The sequence below is a fragment of the Marmota marmota genome, unplaced genomic scaffold (assembly GCF_001458135.2).
Source record: "Marmota marmota marmota unplaced genomic scaffold, marMar, whole genome shotgun sequence".
Classification (NCBI taxonomy): Eukaryota; Metazoa; Chordata; class Mammalia; order Rodentia; family Sciuridae; genus Marmota; species Marmota marmota.
Window position 1 is genome coordinate 47,522,168 of NW_025999900.1, and position 20,545 is coordinate 47,542,712.

At 36.8% G+C, this 20,545-nt stretch overlaps 1 protein-coding gene across 4 annotated transcripts in view; it reads left to right on the forward strand.

The window, feature by feature from the left end:
- The window catches only part of Tshr (thyroid stimulating hormone receptor), a 146,001-nt gene that overhangs the window by 62,347 nt on the left and 63,109 nt on the right, over positions 1 to 20,545 (forward strand). For 2 of the 4 annotated variants that reach the window (XM_048799121.1, XM_048799118.1), the window contains exons 2-3: positions 15,222 to 15,293; positions 19,737 to 19,811. In XM_048799121.1, coding sequence (XP_048655078.1) covers positions 15,222 to 15,293; positions 19,737 to 19,811 — 147 coding nt within the window. The remainder of the gene's footprint in view (positions 1 to 15,221; positions 15,294 to 19,736; positions 19,812 to 20,545) is intronic. The other 2 variants (XM_048799120.1, XM_048799119.1) reach the window with 2 other exon arrangements.

The window sequence follows — 20,545 nt, forward strand, 5'->3', positions numbered from 1 at the left end:
AAGTTCCGGGAGCCGGAACTCGGCCGCTCCGTGATCGGTGTAAGCTCCTATAAGTGTAAGCTCCAAGAAGCAGTCCCCGTGGGCTCAGTTCCGGGAGCCGGAATTCGGCTGCTTAGTGCTTGTTGTATGCTCTGATAGGAGCAGGGTCCAAGAAGCAGCCTCCGCAGGCTCCGCGGGACGGTTCCGGGAGCCGGAACTCGGCCGCCCCGCGCTCGGTGTTCGCTCCGATAAGCTCAGGATCTAAGAAGCACCCAGGCGCTGAACCCTAGCAATCTGTCTGCAAGCCGCAGGCGAATTGCAGCCTGAAATTACCTGATCTATGGCTGAATGAGCTGCGGTCAGTCGAAAACAGGGAAGGTGACGTCAGTTTACCAACATGGTGGCTGCTGGCCTCCTCTGTGGTCTGACCGGTGTGGAGAACCGAGATGGACCGCTTCCTTCCCCCGTCTCGAACCCAGAATTCAGCCCTGAGTACGGTGCTTGCGCGGCTGGCAGAAACTGCAGCGCTGTAACCCTGCGTCTCTATCCCAGCGCGCGCTGCCGACTCTAGCCGCGGGGCGATTTGCTGAATAAGCAGTGTTACCCTCCGTGCGACAAACCTCTCGCGTTTGAGTCCCCGTAGCCGATCCTCGTGCGATGGAAATCCTTCCTCCAGGTTCCGGAGCACCCCACTATTGCTGGAAATTCCTAACAAGATATCCTTTAGCCGTCCTGACTTGTCATACTCCCACACAGTGAAGCAGCACACGGGGGTAATGCACTCCCCTCGCCGCCATCTTCCTTCTCTCTCCTCTATAAATTTTCTAAGCTATCAAAAATGTCCTTTCAGTGAAGTTCCTTTCTGTTAAATTCAAACTCACTTCTGTTGCTTGCAAGAACTTGGATACATTGGGCTAGTAGCGAGCAGGTAATAAATGCCAGATTATTCCAATTCCAGCGAATTAATATTTGTTGAAGACTCACCTAATTTTGGGAGGAGGGTATATCAGAATTAATGAGGTACAACTCACAGAAAAGTAAACTTCACATTTTAAAATACAGTCATTCCTCAGTATTTGTGGGGGATTGGTTTCACAAAGCCTAACTCTGTGGAGTTCAATTCCTGTGTGAAATGGCACCTTGTGTCAGCTACAATGCCTTTTTCATATAAAATTGTAGCATTATAAATCTTGACACCTGTTCATGAAAGCTAAAGTATACTGGGAACCAGGAAGCTCTGACCAGTTGCCTCCATGAATAAAACAATGAGGAAATCTCCAGGGTTTCCTTCCACAGAGTTGAGGATCCAGGTATTCTCTACATAAGCCTTGATCTTACAAACCTGGTCACTCTGTCACTCTGTCACAGGGGAGATGGAAAGTGACATGCAGAGTGTGGATTCCTTCTGCACAGCACCTCACTTTAGGCCTTGAATCCCTATCCAGATTGTGAACCTGCAGTCACACCTCAGAAGAAACAACCACAAGAGACACCATAGGCATAGGCTTTATTAATGAAATGTTTTTTCATTAACATTTTGATGAGGAAGTTTACTGAAAAACTGATTTTTAATTGAATCATAATTTGACTCATGATAAAAATATCCAGTGTGTTGTGTAGGAATTTCTGATTTAGTTTTTAGGAAAACTATTAGCTTTAATATGAAGAACTAACTATATTTTTAAGGGCAATTTCTACCACCTTGTTTCTTATTTACTTATACTTTTCTGCAATAAAACACTATTAGGGTATGTATTTCAGATTTTAAAAGTAGACATTATTTTTATAAATTTGCAATTGGAGCCAGGCGTGGTGGTGCACAACTGCAATCCCAGTGACTCAGGAGGCTGAGGCAGGAGGATCACAAATTCAAGATTAGCCTCAGCAACTTAGAGAGGTCCCAAGAAACTTAGTAAGAACCTGCCTTAAAACAGAAAATAAGAAGGTCTAGGGATGTCGCTCAGTGGTAAAATGCCTCTGTTTTCACTCTCCAGTACACACACACACACACACAATTTGCAATTGCTTCATTCTCTTCCATTTCTATATATGTATCTCATGTTCAAACAACTTCCTAATTTTTTTTTCATAATAATAATAAAAAAGACATAGAATGTAAAGATTAAGCATAGTCTTTATTCCAGCACTGTCCAGGAACAGCCACATATGTGATTAAGTTTTTCTAGTTGTCACATTGAACAAAATAAACAGGTGAAATTTATTATATTTTATTTAACTATAAAATTATAATTTTAACACATAATCAAAATAAAATATTAATACAATAATTTACGGTTTTCTTATTACTTAATAAGAAAACCGTAAATTATCTTAAAATCCAGTGTGGGGCTGGGGTTGTGATCATCCAAATCTGGGACAAATACCTTTGTTCATTTTATCTCAGAGAAGGCTAGACCCTGGGCTTGTGGGAGAAGGCAGCACTTCCTACAGGTATGAAGATGAGAAAGCCTTCTGTATTTATTGTATTTGTGTTATTGTCCATTCTTACCTGAAGGATGCTGCAGTTGAAAAGGAAAAGCTGATGATACAGGACAATACAGAGACATTTGGAGGAGTGATGTCCTTGGACAGGACCCTTTACCATGCTTAATGTGAAGATGGCTTCCCAGAGACACCATTCTATGTGTGAATGAGTCATGTATTTAGGAGCCCACCCGTATAGGACAAAGGCATTGGAACTGGATGAATGAGCAGACCACCAAAGTGATATGATTATTTTAAACTGAAAACATATCTCAACAGACACCAACTGTAGAAAGAAACCTAAACTTTAGTGAAATGTCCCCCAAATACAGCAGCCATTGACATCTGTCTGATAGAGCTTATTTTCTTGGGGGGAATTATATAAATATATAAAATATCTATATATGGGGGAGCTACATATCCATATATATATTATATATCTCTTAGGAGATATATGTATATTTAAGATATATAATGTGTGGCAATCTTTTTACACCACAGTGTGTCTTGATAAATCTCTTAAGATATATATATCTCCCCCCATTAATTAGCACCAGGAAACATATATTAGCACCAGGAGATTATATGTGTGTGTGTGTGTGTGTGTGTGTATGTGTGTGTGTATATGTAAATACACACACACACACACACACACACACACACACACACACACATATAATCTCCTGGTGCTAATATATGTTTCCTGGTGCTAATTAATGGGGGGAGATATATATATCTTAAGAGATTTATCAAGACACACTGTGGTGTAAAAAGATTGCCACACATTATATATCTTAAATATACATATATCTCCTAAGAGATATATAATATATATATGGATATGTAGCTCCCCCATATATAGATATTTTATATATTTATATAATTCCCCCCAAGAAAATAAGCTCTATCAGACAGATGTCAATGGCTGCTGTATTTGGGGGACATTTCACTAAAGTTTAGGTTTCTTTCTACAGTTGGTGTCTGTTGAGATATGTTTTCAGTTTAAAATAATCATATCACTTTGGTGGTCTGCTCATTCATCCAGTTCCAATGCCTTTGTCCTATACGGGTGGGCTCCTAAATACATGACTCATTCACACATAGAATGGTGTCTCTGGGAAGCCATCTTCACATTAAGCATGGTAAAGGGTCCTGTCCAAGGACATCACTCCTCCAAATGTCTCTGTATTGTCCTGTATCATCAGCTTTTCCTTTTCAACTGCAGCATCCTTCAGGTAAGAATGGACAATAACACAAATACAATAAATACAGAAGGCTTTCTCATCTTCATACCTGTAGGAAGTGCTGCCTTCTCCCACAAGCCCAGGGTCTAGCCTTCTCTGAGATAAAATGAACAAAGGTATTTGTCCCAGATTTGGATGATCACAACCCCAGCCCCACACTGGATTTTAAGATAATTTACGGTTTTCTTATTAAGTAATAAGAAAACCGTAAATTATTGTATTAATATTTTATTTTGATTATGTGTTAAAATTATAATTTTATAGTTAAATAAAATATAATAAATTTCACCTGTTTATTTTGTTCAATGTGACAACTAGAAAAACTTAATCACATATGTGGCTGTTCCTGGACAGTGCTGGAATAAAGACTATGCTTAATCTTTACATTCTATGTCTTTTTTATTATTATTATGAAAAAAAAATTAGGAAGTTGTTTGAACATGAGATACATATATAGAAATGGAAGAGAATGAAGCAATTGCAAATTGTGTGTGTGTGTGTGTGTACTGGAGAGTGAAAACAGAGGCATTTTACCACTGAGCGACATCCCTAGACCTTCTTATTTTCTGTTTTAAGGCAGGTTCTTACTAAGTTTCTTGGGACCTCTCTAAGTTGCTGAGGCTAATCTTGAATTTGTGATCCTCCTGCCTCAGCCTCCTGAGTCACTGGGATTGCAGTTGTGCACCACCACGCCTGGCTCCAATTGCAAATTTATAAAAATAATGTCTACTTTTAAAATCTGAAATACATACCCTAATAGTGTTTTATTGCAGAAAAGTATAAGTAAATAAGAAACAAGGTGGTAGAAATTGCCCTTAAAAATATAGTTAGTTCTTCATATTAAAGCTAATAGTTTTCCTAAAAACTAAATCAGAAATTCCTACACAACACACTGGATATTTTTATCATGAGTCAAATTATGATTCAATTAAAAATCAGTTTTTCAGTAAACTTCCTCATCAAAATGTTAATGAAAAAACATTTCATTAATAAAGCCTATGCCTATGGTGTCTCTTGTGGTTGTTTCTTCTGAGGTGTGACTGCAGGTTCACAATCTGGATAGGGATTCAAGGCCTAAAGTGAGGTGCTGTGCAGAAGGAATCCACACTCTGCATGTCACTTTCCATCTCCCCTGTGACAGAGTGACAGAGTGACCAGGTTTGTAAGATCAAGGCTTATGTAGAGAATACCTGGATCCTCAACTCTGTGGAAGGAAACCCTGGAGATTTCCTCATTGTTTTATTCATGGAGGCAACTGGTCAGAGCTTCCTGGTTCCCAGTATACTTTAGCTTTCATGAACAGGTGTCAAGATTTATAATGCTACAATTTTATATGAAAAAGGCATTGTAGCTGACACAAGGTGCCATTTCACACAGGAATTGAACTCCACAGAGTTAGGCTTTGTGAAACCAATCCCCCACAAATACTGAGGAATGACTGTATTTTAAAATGTGAAGTTTACTTTTCTGTGAGTTGTACCTCATTAATTCTGATATACCCTCCTCCCAAAATTAGGTGAGTCTTCAACAAATATTAATTCGCTGGAATTGGAATAATCTGGCATTTATTACCTGCTCGCTACTAGCCCAATGTATCCAAGTTCTTGCAAGCAACAGAAGTGAGTTTGAATTTAACAGAAAGGAACTTCACTGAAAGGACATTTTTGATAGCTTAGAAAATTTATAGAGGAGAGAGAAGGAAGATGGCGGCGAGGGGAGTGCATTACCCCCGTGTGCTGCTTCACTGTGTGGGAGTATGACANCTTGATAAATCTCTTCAAGATATATATATCTGCCCCCCATTAATTAGCACCAGGAAACATATATTAGCACCAGAGATATATGTGTGTGTGTGTGTGTGTGTGTGTATGTGTGTGTGATATATGATAATAACACACACACACACACACACACACACACACACACACACACACATATATATATATATATATATATATATATATATATATATTATATAATCCCTCATTAGCTCCAGGAAAGTGTGAATTAGTGAATTAGGTTGCCATAACACCACCCTTATATAGGGGAAATTTCCACCTACAAAAGAGATAGACTGTCCATTCACATTAGCATAAAAGAAGCCAAATATATATCCAGGCATGGGGGTGCATGACTATAATCCCAGTGAATTGGGAAACTAAGACAGGATGATTGCAAGTTCAAGGCCAGCCTCTGCAACTTAGGGAGGCTCTAAGCAGCTTACATAAATAAAGGCACTGGGTTCTATCCTCAGTACTGAAAACAACAACAACAACAACAACAACAAAAAAAACCCAAAGCCCAATATAACTTTCTATACCTTCCCACTGATGCCCCACTCACCGTGTGAAGCTTTTATATAAACCTTTATCTCTGCCTATTCAGTGAGTTACTCCTTACTATGAAACTTCTGCATACACATGGAATAAATCTTGTCTTTTCTCCAGTTAAAAATAAATACACAATGGGGCTGGGGTTGCGGCTGAGCAGCAGAGTGCTTGCCTAGTACATGCGAGGCCCTGGGTTTGATCCTCAGCATCACACAAAAATAAATAAATAAAATAAACGTATTGTGTCCAACTACAACTAAAAAATAAATATTTTTTAAAAAATAAAAAATAAATATATAATAAATAAGTAAAATGAACAATGCTACTGGTTTATGTATTTACTCTACTTCTATCACTATTTCTACTTTTTAATAAATTTATGTAGAACAGGATGCCATGTTACACCCACAGCAGCCTCGTACATTTCATGCTCACTGAATCTCTTGATTGCACCAAGAGGCCACATTGAGAGATTGGCCCATACCATCTAGGTTTTCATAAGTGCACTCTGTGATGTTGGCATAATAATGAAATTGCCTAATGATGCATTTCTTAGAATGTATCACTGTCATTAAGCAACACACAACCATGGCTGCATTTCAGGGCTCAGTTGACAAACAGACTATGGCTATCCTATTGAATGGTGTGATTTGTTTTTTTCTTTATCACTGATGCTTCAGTGAAAACATAAATCCAAACCATTTTCTGAATTTTAGGGAAGGCAGAAATCTAAAGGGTAATTTCATGAATACAAAATATCTACCTAAATAGTATCAGATACAGAGTGGGTCTTTTTGTTATCTATTACTTCATGATAATTTACTCCAGAATGTTGAGGTTTAAAACAACCACCATTTTATTACATATACTGATGTGGTGTGTTAGGGATTAGGGTAAAGCATAGCTAAATCATTTTTATAGTATCCCGAGTTCACTCAATGGTATTTATATGACAAATGAGTTTGACTGGAGAGTCCACAGTAGTTTCATTCACAGGTCTGCTGCCTTGGCAGGGGTTGTCCCAGTGCTAGACCTAGGTGGGACTTTAATTATAGCTCCTACACGAATTCTGCAGGCATGGCAGTCTCAGCAGTTGTACTTCTTACATGGCCGTTCAGGGCTCCCAGCATTGAACTACAAGGCACTCAAGCAGAATCTTCAAGGATTCTTCTAAGCTAACCTCTGAATCCCAGGGCATCACTTCTGCCACATCCTTTGATCAAACAAATAACCAAGACCAGCCCAAATTTAAAGCAAGGGAAATGTGTGTTGATTTTTTTACTACCACAGTAGGTCTTAGTATATCTTTCCCTCACTTTAATGGAAGTTGTCACATAATGCTATTTTTCTAAGCAATAGGAATAAAAAAGAAGTGGTCCGGAAAATATGAACCATAACAAAGAAGAAGTGCCATTAATAGCGATAGATCCCAAATGGCAGAGATGGTGGAATTGATAAGCAATGGCATTAGAACATCTGTAAGTCTTAAAAGCAACCTTAAGAAAGTAAAAGAAAGCATGACCAACATGAAAGAAATGGAATCTAGAAAGAAGACCCAAATGATACTTCTAAGGGTAAAAATATATAAAATGAAAAATTAACTAGATGGGATTAAGAGCACTGAACACTACAGAAAGAAAAAAAGCAGAAGTTGAAACCATAGGAATAGAAACTAACAAAACATAAGCATAGAGAGAAAAAAGGTAGAAAAAAACTAGAGTGCCTCAATGACCTATGTGACAATGTCAACTACTTTGACTTACACGTGATTGGAGCTACAGAGAAGATGAGAGAGAAAATGATAGGAAAATATTTTAGAGCAACAGTGACCGAAACTTGTCCAAGTTTGATAACTGATAACTCTAAACCTACAAATCTAAAAAGCTCTCAATAAACCCCCCAAAGAGTAAATGTAAAGAAAACTATACTAAGGCATATTATAATCATACTGCTGTCACTTGTTGATGAAGAAAATATCTTGGGTTCAATCCCCAGCACCACACACACACAAAAATGAAGAACCAAAATGGACATATTACTAGAAACTACTGACTAAAATGCTACAGAATGGCATCTTTAAAGTAAAGAATGAAAATAAAACTGCCTACTAAGAATGTTATATACCCAGTAGGAGTATCTTTCCATATTAAAGGGTAGAGACTTTCATATAAGCAAAAATCAAGCAAGGTCATTGCTAGCCAACCTGTATAAAAAAAAAAAAACGGGGAGAGAGGGAGAGAAAGAAGAGATGAAAGAGGAAAAGAGAGAGAGAAGAAAGAAAGAAAGAAAGAAAGAAAGAAAGAAAGAAAGAAAGAAAGAAAGAAAGAAAGAAAGAAACTTCAGCAGAAAGAAAATGGAAATTTGGTTTTACATGAGTAAATAAAGAGCAGCAGAAATGGTGGTAGGATGAACATGATTTGAATTCACTGTGTAACAGCTGAAACACAAGCAAAGAAAGAAAAATGAATCCACTGAGAAGTGGTAACACTTGAAATGCAAATTCAGAATGGGAAGAACTTGCTTCATAGTTGTCACTTTTCAAATGCAATTATTTTTCTTCTCTCAAACAACAATAGCAACAACCAACAACACAAATATTCACATACACATGTGTACACATACACACACACACAGTCCTCCTAAAATGCTTGCCTATGGTATTTCATATTTCTGAGTAGAATGTATCAATGATAAACATGTACATACTCTCTTGAACATCTAACTCTTTTACCTAATGGGTTTGAAAGTTCCCTAAGCCAAGAATTGTTTTTTTTCTTCCCGGATACAATTCGCTGGCAATACTTTACAATTTTAATGAGAAATGGTGAACTTTGAACCACCAAAAGGCATGTGAGAACCAGGGGAAAATGTTACCCTGTGCCAAAGCCCACATGGCCATTTGTAAAGAGAGCTACTTTCAGAACACTGGACAGTGTTCATTAAGGGGCTTTTATGTGGAAGAAAGCGGAACACCAGCTTGTTTATGGACACCATCTTAGATAGAACTAATGACCTGCTGACATTCAGTGCTTTGTAGTATATAATTTTCTTTCATATCTACTTTGCCTTCTCCTCTTAATATCTGATTGTGGAGATGGAGAATATTACTACCCTTTTCTGTAATTGAAATTCAGAGTCCTGACTCTCATTATCACCCTGCTTCCTTCGCTGATATTTTAATATCCTTCAGACCCTGCCACAAACAGAAGCCTTCACCTCTCACCTGAGGTCAATTCCTCAGAGAACACCCTCTCATAGATTTTGTACTCTTCCTCTAGGAACACAGTGATAACAATATAGTTATGAAAGATGTAATACTAAGTATAATGTTTATTTTTCCCCTTAAAAATGTTCTATTTTTTTAAAAAATTTAAATGAATGTTTATGAGCAATCCAGTGTTCCAGAACAACCCAGTCATAGTGTATGAAGACTAATCCTAAGTACTGTAAGAACAAAAAAAGAAAGGACAGATGTAAGACTGTAGAATACAATTTATTGGGAAACTTTCTGACACAGTATGGTCCTGGGTAGCAAAAAGATCACAATTTGAGTCAGAAAGAGAAGAGAGGTGTATTTGTGGATTAAGATGAATGTGACTTTGTCCTGACTGGAACATACCTGGTTTATCTTAAGATAATTCAGGTACATCCCTGGAGCTGGGTTCCAGTTGTGATGCAACACATACCACCCACTAGTTTTGTCTGTTTATGATTGCTGTGAAATTATGCAGGAAAAAAAACATATAGGGTTATGCAAGGGTAATCATGGTGATCCATGACTCAAGATGGCTACAGTCATGCCAAGTTGAATCTACACAACAAATGGTTGTGTATATTTAAGGGATACAATGTGGTGTTTTGGTACTGGTATATATTTTACAATGATCAAGCCTTGCTAATTAACATCTAAAATCAGCTCGAATACCTATCATTTCTTCATCGTGAGGATATTTAAAATCCATTCTTTTTCACAATTTTGACATATGAGAAACAGTTTTATCACTACAGTCACCAAGCTGTACAACCAATCACCAATTCAAATGTTAAACTCAGTAAGAAACACCTTCACAGACACATCCAGAAAAAAAATGTTTGACCAAATATCTTGGCATTTATGTAGGAAAGGAAGACCAAACTAATTCCAAAATTAGTAGAATATAGGAAACAATTAAGATCAGAGATGAAATTGAAAATTTTAAAAAAATACAAAAGATCCATACAATAGAGTTGGTTCTTTGAAAAGACAAAAAAGATTGATAAACCCTTAACCAAAGTAACTAAAAGAAAGAGAAGACCTAAATCAACAAAATTGGAGATGAAAAATGAGATATTACCATTCAAAGTCCAGGCAGCAGCTGAACCAGTGCTTAAGTGCTTCACCCTTGATGGCCTTATGACTCCATTTTGGAAAATCTCTTAAAATGTGGTTTTCATTATAATTTTTCTTTTATTTTCACATAAATAAGGTCCAAAGGAAACATTTGACTCTAAGTCACATTGTTAATGATAATTCTTGGTTAAGTTAATCAAGAAAATTTTAAATTATATTGTCAGCTTATGTTTATTGTTTACTCTCATTTATAATAAATATCTCTATGTTAAAACTACTCTGATCACAAAACATACGGAATTCACCTAGGATATCAAACTATAGCTATGAACTCTTTCCTAATCAGTTATATGTAATGCCTTAATCATTAATATAAGGAGATAAGTTTTTTGAGGTTTTTAAATTATATTTTAGAAAAACTAATCACCATATTTTTACATTGAATCACCAAAGATAAATAAAAAACAGAGTCTCATATGTAGAGTATCTAGCATACTCTAATATAAAATAAATACTATTTTGATGCTAATTCTTTGACCCATAGTAAAACATCTTGAAACTTTTTCTAATATTTTTGTCAGAAGAATATTTACGTCCTTCTCCTTTCCACTACTATTCAAAATGTATTTTGAGATTAACATAAAATATTCAGCCAAATAATCATACTCATTTTTTTGTTTGTTTTACTTCCTATTTCTGCTTTTTTTTAAAAAAATACTTCATTTATTTATTTTTATGTGTTTCTGCTGAGAATCAAACCCAGTGCTTCACATGTGCTGGGCAAGTGCTCTGCCACTGAACTATAGCCCCAGCCACTCATCTGCTTTTAAAGCAGTGAATGTTGTAGAGACCAGCAGAGATTTATACAAAAAGTGAGATAAATAAACAGTATAGGCACGGAGAGGACTGTCTCCTGACAGAACAAATGTAGCTCTTAAAGAGTTTGGGTTTTGAAACCCAGGACTTCTGGGTAAGAATGTGATGTCAGCACAAGTGTCTAATTCCTCTCCTTCCAGATTCCCATTAAAATGACCGATAGACATAAAAATAAGAGAAAAAAAAAGCTGCACCAGTGCTGACGCTTGGGAAGGCAGAAATGTATACACCAGATCTCCAAGAATTTCTGTTAGATGAGAATGAATTGAGAGAAAAGGCGAACTCATGACTCACCCTAAGCGGAAGAAGAGCAGTGTGCAGACAGAGTAAGTGGCAGAGTTACAGGCAGAAACCTGCTAATAGCCCTTAGGTGAAAGGAGCAAGGACTGGACATGAGGTTAGACTTTAAGGAGGTCAGGAGAACATCTGGATTCCGTCAGTGTGTTTGAAAAGAGTGAGCTGCTCTCTGGAGGGGGGAGGGAGCCAGAGCAAAGGGGCTCACTGCAGCCACTTCAGGGAGACAGGGACAGGGACAGGATTGGAGGAAGGGGGATGGGTGGGGGGTTGGGGTGGGAGGTGATGGACATTTTCTGTGCTCTGAGCTTCAAATGCATCTCAGTTTATTTCCTAAGATACATTTTTAGAAGAATAACCAGGCCTGAGGATATGAACATTTTTATGTCCCTGATTAAAAATTGCTTCATAAAAAAAGTTTGTTTAATATTTATACCTTCACTAACCAGCCAAGTGCTGTACCCTTTTTACCAACCCTCATTAATGTTGGATGTTAACAATAGATGAAAAATTACAACTTGTAGTTGTTTCGTTTGTATTTGAGTATTAATAAAGTTAAATTCTTTTCTCTTTTAAAAAAAAAAAAAGAGTTTGGGTTTTGAGTGCCTTTGTGCTTCCCTTAGTGGTTTTTTTTTTTTTTTTAATCTCTTTAAATGGTTTATTGCCCTTTGTATAGCCCTCAGCAAATTTTCTTTGCCAGGGTCAAGATGACTCAATCACAAGGGGTGACTGTGACATGGTTTTTGGTAATGTCCTGTTCACAATAGGAGAGTAGGGAGGGACGACCTGGGCACAAAAAATAGCTGTGCCTTGTTCTTGTTTCCTTAAGGGATTATAATTAATTCTACTGGGGAGGTTTGACATACCAGCTCCCATTGTCCCTGATGGTTGGATGCTTTGATAAAGGTTTTTGTTATCTCCAGTCCTGTGACTCAATGACCACTCTATCTGATGTCCTTCCCTCCCTACCTGCTCTTGGCTGACTTCCTACCTAAGGGGAATCATAACATCTTAAGACTCTTTGAATAAAGAAAATGTGGACAATGGAAAGAACATCCAGCTGCTTTTCCCTACAAGAAGGGACAAAGAAAAGCATATTGATGATAAACATGCTTCAATTAGCTCTAGCTATAAGACTGCTGCATAACAGAAGAGCTACAAAACCTCCTGATGGGTTATTGCTCATGTATCCGGGGACAGCTGGGGCTAGAGAGGCATCCACTTTTTACAATAATTTATTCTCCTCATCTCTCATCTTGCAGTAAAACTATTGAGAAAAAAGAAATAGAACAAAAGCTCCCTAAAGATGCTGTCTTCATTAGTTAATTCACTAGATGCCAATCCTCACCGATCATTCTTGTTCTTTATTTGAAGAGCAATAGATGGCTTGGAAGAAAGTGCTTTCTAAATGCTTTCATAAGGAAAATCAGAAAAATCATTTTAAAATCCAGGAAAGAAAGGAAAGGAAAGCTTAAGGTAATCTGTGATGAAAAGAGGGGAAACAATTGATACCAAAAGTAAAAAAAAAAAATTGAAAACTTAACTATGGATATTTTTCTAGATTATTTAGTGTTACTATGGATACACCAAGACGAAATGTATAAATTTTTAAATCGTAATTGAGTTTGAATTTATATGATTCTGTGTCATTGCAATAATTCATTTAACATTATTGAAATCAGTCTTCCATCCCAGGCAATGCTATAATGATCACAATATCAAGTTCATCCAACAGTCAGATAATTTACTTTCATTTTAGGCTAAAATGGCTGACATCTCTTCCTTTATTTTTGAAGATTTATTGTGTATATAACATTATTGCTAAGACAACTGCTCTTAGATACATAATTCTTCATGGTTTATGTGCTTTTTATGGTGAGAAATCTGGCTGGAAAGAATATTTTGTTCTAACTTAAAGTGTGTATGTTTGGGGTATAAGGGAAAGAGACTTCAAGAAACAGGATTCATATATTTCAGAAACTCATACCTTGGGAAAGAAAATAAACATTGTTTGAAACTTTAACTCAAAGTCTGTTAAGTTGCATTTATATACTATTTTTGTTCCATGTCAGACCTCTTAGAAAACACTGCAATTTTGTTTTAATTTCCAATTTAATTCCATGTATATTAATTACTTGTGAACACAGGCTGCACCCCTCAATTTTCAGTCAGCGAATGGTACAGTTTAGGCCCCCATTACCCACAAGCACTGTGCGCAATCTTAAACCATTTTGCCTTAGGACAGCTTTAAATGACTATCTTTCAGTTTAAGAAACACAGTCTTTGGGGGTGATACCTAACAGGTGCATACCTTATCCTTTGTTTTCCTTTGGCATGCCCCAATTTTACACAGAGATTTTAGTAGAATTACTTGTTCTTCCCATATCTTTTTAATTTAAGAATCCTGGATCGGTATCAATAAGCCCTTAATCAAACCAATTAAGGGAATGTAGGTGAGAGACCTTCGAGGGAGGACAGGTAACTTAGGGACATGCATTTCGGAAATCATGATAAGGCAACATTGGGTTTCATGGTGAAACACTTGGCGTCGCAAAGAGCTGAAAATTTGCCTTTCTACTGTTCATATCACCCTCCCATGCACATATATTAATAGTCCTTTTAAAAACTAATTCAGCCTCCTGATATTTTGTAGGCAAGTTATAGATACATTTTAGGCACTGCAGAAGTGAGTAGTCCAAAGAAAACATAGATCAAGGAAATAAATTATTGAGAAATAATCCTGCAGTCAGAAGGGAAAAAGACATAATACCTAGCTATCAACAAGTACTAAATAAATGGTGTGTAAATACCAGTATTTAAATGGCAAAGAGAGATCCATGGAGAAAAATGTGTAGTGTGTGAGGCATTGTCTTTTTTGCCAAGTGAGTTAGGACACGAAGCACACCTTTGTCCATATGCATTCTATTCAAGTCAACTCTAGAGAAAGGGGAAATTTAACAAATGGAACATCTAGGTGGAGAGGCACCCTGGATTGCATGAAGATGGTTTCTTATAAAGAAAACAGCTTCAGCCTTCTGAAGGATATTTTTAACAAAGCAAACTGGAGGGAAAGCCACACCTTTAAGTTGCATATCCAACAAAAATGTCCTAAGACTCTGAGGAAGAATTAGCTCCTTGTTACTTCTCAATGGTAGCAAGTAGACAGTAAGATCAAGGTAATGGCTAGACACCTTTGCTTGGGCAAAACCATCATAACCATATCACTATTTTTAAACTTTAAGATAAAATAAACACATTTAATTCCTTTAAATATGTACATAATATGTATACTGATGGCATGCCAAGTCATTTCTATAGACAAATACATGATATGAAACTCAGTAGTTCCAATATACTGATGAATATATTATGCTGGCCTTCAATTAACCAGTAGAATGTGGTATCAGAGGATACTAGTTTATTATTGATCCATTGATGAAATTTGAACATTTATTTTCTGTATCCGAATCTCTCTCAACTCTTGTACTACTGGGGGAAAAAAATGTATGTTTTTAATTGAATACTATTTTGTTGATTATGTAAGATGAAATATGTGTTTTAAGAACTGTTGTACTTCTAATCATGAGGGGTTTTTTGTTTGTTTTGTTTTGTTTTTTACAATTAAGAGCATTATTATAGAGGACCAATAGTAACAATTCTAATTCATAACTGTTGTTTTCATAGGAAGCTCACAGAGACTCGTCTGAAAACCATTCCCAGTCTTGCATTTTCAAATCTGCCCAATATTTCCAGGATGTAAGTCATTTTTTAATATAAAGAAAAGTTGGAAATTGTGACATGTGATTGTCTAAATATGTTCTGTCAAGGAAAATACTTGTTACACTTGCATGACTCAATGGTATCTTTATTTTTAATATATCTGAAAACATGATGTCAGTTTGATTTTGCTACATCCCTACATCTTAATTCCTAGATAAATTTTTAAACCTAAAGCAAATTTAAATTGATTTGATCTTGAGAATTTTCTTATTTGTTTTTGTTTGTTTTTTTTGTTTTGTGGTCATGGGGATTGAACCCAGGACACTATACCACTGAGTCACATCCCCAGCTCTTTTTATTATTTGAGACAGGGTTTTGCTAAATTTCTGAGACTGACCTTGAACAAGTGATTTTCCTGCCTCAATCTCCTGAGTCAGTGATATTACACGTATGTGCTACTGTCCCCAACAAGAAGTTGATCATTCTTGATATGTTTTAACATATTTTGTGATGTTCCCAAACTTTGGCTGGGAATCTCTCCCATAAACATATTTATGCATCTATCTCTAATCTCATCTAGCCAATTGATTCACTTTTCACCACTAATACAAACGTTTGTATGTGGTCAAGAATTTGGCCATTGTTTTCAGACTTCTCTCACTTAAAACAAAAAGAATTAAAAAATTCTTTTAAACATTGAAAACTGAATTGCTGTACACTCAGAGTGAGGACAAAAAGAAGTTCTAGGGGCTGGGGATATAGCTCAGTTGGTAGAGTGCTTGCCTTGCATGCATAAGGCCCTGGATTCAATCCCCAGCATATCTCACTCACACACACACACACACACACACACACACACACAGTTCTGGATTGGGTTGACAGATAGCATACCTGTGTATGAAACGAGTCAGGTCTTCATTTCACTTCATTGGTTCTGACAGGCAATCTAGGTAATTCAGGCACACCAAATAACACCACCAGGAGCAACCTGCACAGTTACAGTTTCTGGCTAAATCTATTCATTGTATGAACGTTTATTAATTATTGTGTCATGGCAGTGGTTTTCACCCAGAGGCAATTTTGACATTCGACATTTTTGCTTGTCAAAACTGAAAAAGTGCAGCTATGGCAGCTAATGGGTCGAGGGGAAGGACACTGTTAAGCATTGTGCCTTGCACAGGACAGCATGCACAGTAAAATCTACCTGGGTCAAAAGTCAACAGTGCTGAGGTTGAGAGACCATTCTCACTGAGCATCTCTGCAAGCTTTCATGTTGTTAAACAGCCTTTCCTTGTTCAAATCCTTGCCTTTTTTGATTTCCTTGGTGGTCCTCTCTCATCTCCCTTCTTTTTGTCAGTGCAAGGATATTCTGATGACTTTATGACATAGACATCATCTACAAAAGTTTTAGTCATTCAACAAGTACTTGTTTGACCACTCCTTTGTGCCAATCGCTATTCTAAGAACTAGGGAGACAGCAGAGAACAAGTGAAGAAAGATCTATGCTCCCATGAAGCTGATGTTCAAATAGGAGGACCCAGACAATGAAACCAAAAACACAAGTAAATTATGTACTTAGTTAGAAAATAATAATGTATGTGGGGGGAATAAAACGTAGATTAGGGAGCTTCAGAAGTTGTAGACATAGGGAGCCTTCAGAGCAGAGATGTGAGCACATATTGAGACTTGAAAGTCATGAACAGGCAGAGGTAACTGAGACCAGTGAAAGGTATAACAGAGGGAGAAGATGAAGGAGAACAATTTTAAGAGCATATGGTCCTTGAGGAGGGAATGGGATCCAAAGAGAAGGACTGACTTTCTACAGGAAGATGATTTCCTTCTGCACTGTTAACACTAGAGTCATAGTGTCGGATGGGGTTTCCATCTTTTCTAAAAATTATTAAAAGTTCACCTAAGATGGAGCTGGCAGAGTTATAAATTTGAAGATATAGTTTGAAGCAAAAAAAAAATGGGCAATAAAAGGAAGACTGAGATGAAGAGAACATCCAGGAAGATTCAAAGGCCCCACTGAGGCTTCTTCCAGCGGGGCCTTGAATAGAGTGGCCACTGGATTGTGTTCCCTATACCACTTCGGAGTACCACTTCCAAGCACCTTGCATGTTAATCCCATTTACTTGCTTTCATTTATAACTACTATGATTTCCTTGAGGCTACAGAATAAGTTTGTTTGTCAATGTCTAAATATAGTATATGATCCATAGATTTTTGTTGAATGATAGGAAATACACATGCATCAATGATAAAGATACGGTATAGCTCAGGGCAGAGAGGGAGGTTACCAGGGTGACTCTAGGTGTGCCTGGTACAGTACAAATTCCCACCCATTATTCTGGCATAAATATTAATGGTGCAAAATTTTTTTCTAATTTGGACAATCAATAATATAGTTATTATAGTCATCGTGTAAGATTTATATGCTAAGAAATTTGAAGAAGAGGTGGATCTGATTTTGTTCTAGTTAGAAAAATGGAATAATAATAATAGGAGCAGGGAATCATTACTTTTGCCCCACTGAAAAGTACCTCCTGTGTGTTTTCTTCACAACTAAGTTATAACTGCCTTTAAGGAGGTGTAGGTTGGAGAAACTAAAACTTCAGTTGGATGATATGAACTGAAGGATTAACCCTCTAAAATATTGAGAAAGGTTTTGCACTTCTTAACTAAGAAATTCAGTAGAAGATATGGTGTAATGCATTGGATGAAAACTTAGGGAAGCAACTTGTCAGTCTTCAAGTTGAATCTTGCTCTTTTAGATGGCTCACATTCATGCATGATAAATCCCTGCAGTCCCTAAACAATAAATCAATCTGCTTAAAAGATTCCATTGTTTCCTCTGTTTAATAAACAATATTTGGATCAAAATAATTTATATAATGCTGCTATCCACAAAGGACAAAGGGTTGGGAGACCTGATCAACCAAAGAATAATTGTTTAGAGAATAGGTCATTCAAAACAAAAAGCACAGGGCCATTAGAATCCTCACAATAACCAGGATAAAAAGCTCAGCATGCCACAATGAGCATTCCTCTTATAACATTGTGTCAGTGAAAATATTTTACTGAAAGATTCAACTCCAATTATAGGCCAGTGATTCTCAACTTTGCCTGCACATTATAACCATCCGGATGCTTTTGAAAGATAAAAGTGCTTGATCCATTCCTCATAAACTGATTTAATTATCCTGGGCCAGGTCTTGAACATCTGTGTGTTTTAAAAGCCCTGCAGGTAGTTCAAGTGTGTGTATGGGTTGAGAATCTCTGCCATGGTTACGACTGGACACCATCTGTTAATCATTAATTTTCTCAAATGTCAGAGAAAAGCCTCTCCATAGAAAATGGTCATTGAATTTGTCTGTATTGGTCATTCTCATTATAAGATGGAATTTGAGAACACTATTTGAAACATAATTCCTTACATATTCCTGTCAAGTCCTATTTAGGAGTTTCTCTTTTCTTTTCTTTCAGTACTTAAAACTTTTATTTGAGTCATCTTCTGCTTATAAAGTTCAAGACAAATCTTGAATTTTCTACCTCATTCAAAATCAGGAATAGAGGTCTTGAGAGAATGTATAGTCAACACCCTATGGAATGTTCCACTAAGCATTATGTTTTTCTTTTCATCCTCTTGGATACTATACTTCTAATCTCATGCTATTAAGTGCTTTAATAAAAATGATTCTTATTCTGCCAAGGGCGGTGGTGCACACCTGTGATTCCAGTGGCTCAGAAGGCTGAGGCAGGAGGACTGTGAGTTCAAAGCCAGCCTCAGCAAAAGTGAGGTGCTAAGCAACTCTATGAGACCCTGTCTCTAAATAAAATACAAAAAAGGGCTGGGGATATGGCTCAGTGGTTAAGGGCTCCTGAGTTCAATCCCTGGCATGCATACACACACACACACACACACACACACAAAGATTCTTATTCTAAGTCTTTTTTTTTCTACTTAGAGTAACTCATTCATTCATTGACTTAACATACTTATTGAGAATCTACTACATGTCAAGAACTAAGAGATGCATTTAAGATTCAATGATCAAAACCAGACACAATTCTTCATTTCAGAGAATATAGTCTAATAAGATAACATAAATCAAATATCAACCAAACAATAAGAAAGTTAAACTGTGATAATTAGTGAAGGGAGATATTTTATGGTACGATGAGGCCATGCATGGGGAATTTAACCTGGTCAGGAAGGCGGGAGTAAGCTTCCAAAGGAAGTAATAGTTGGATGAGATGTGAGATGAATTGGACTTAATGTTCTGGGAAAGCTTAGGTATCATGGGACCTGGAAGTAAGGAGTTATTAATTTTAGCATAATTTGGTAGAACACATGTGGGTTGTGTATGTTGCATGATGTGGGAAGCCCCTAACAAAGAAGTTATGTCAAAAACGGTACGTTTAGAGTTCACAGCCCAGCTAACTTCCTACTTTGTCTTATATTTTTGTGATGTTCAGCTACTTATCTATAGATGGAACTCTGCAGCGGCTAGAATCGCATTCCTTCTACAATTTGAGCAAAATGACTCACATGTAAGTACAAGCAAAAGTGCAACATAGACCTGGGCAACTGACACCTTTGGAGATAATTTTGGGGCTCCAGATGGCCCTGAGAGCTGCTTTCTAGATCATAGTCAAACCTCTGTTTATGATTAAATTCATAACTTGTTCTCTCTCTCTCAGTTTGTATTAATCCATCCTAATTACTTTTCACTTACATAGTTGGATTCTGGACTTTCATTCATTCTCTTCCTACTATGTCAGCAGATTTTACTGGTATGTTGTGTATGTCAATAAGTCAATAAATACATACTGAGTCCACACTTGGTTCCAGACCCTGTGTAAGAGTCTGCAAAATGGACATCTTTTTTCCTTTATTGGGAAAGAGAAGGGTTGTTTAGTGAGATTAGATGGGAGGGGAATTGATAACTGTATCTCTGGAGTTGGTAAGAATTGGATTTGAATGCTGGCTTCTCTGCCTGCCCACTAAGCACGGTCAAGCCATGGATTCTTTCTCAGCCTTATTTGTACAATAAGGATATTAAATGTTCCATCTGCATTTGATTATTGTAAATATAGAATGATATAATGCAGGTAAGCATTTACAACAGTGCCTAGCACATTAAACTAATCAATATACTTCAAAACCATTTTTAAAATTTCTCTAGTACTTTATAATCTAAGAAGTTTTACATAAACAATCACCTTATTACTTTAAGCATTACATTATTTTCATCACATATTATGAAATACTAACTTTTTAAAGT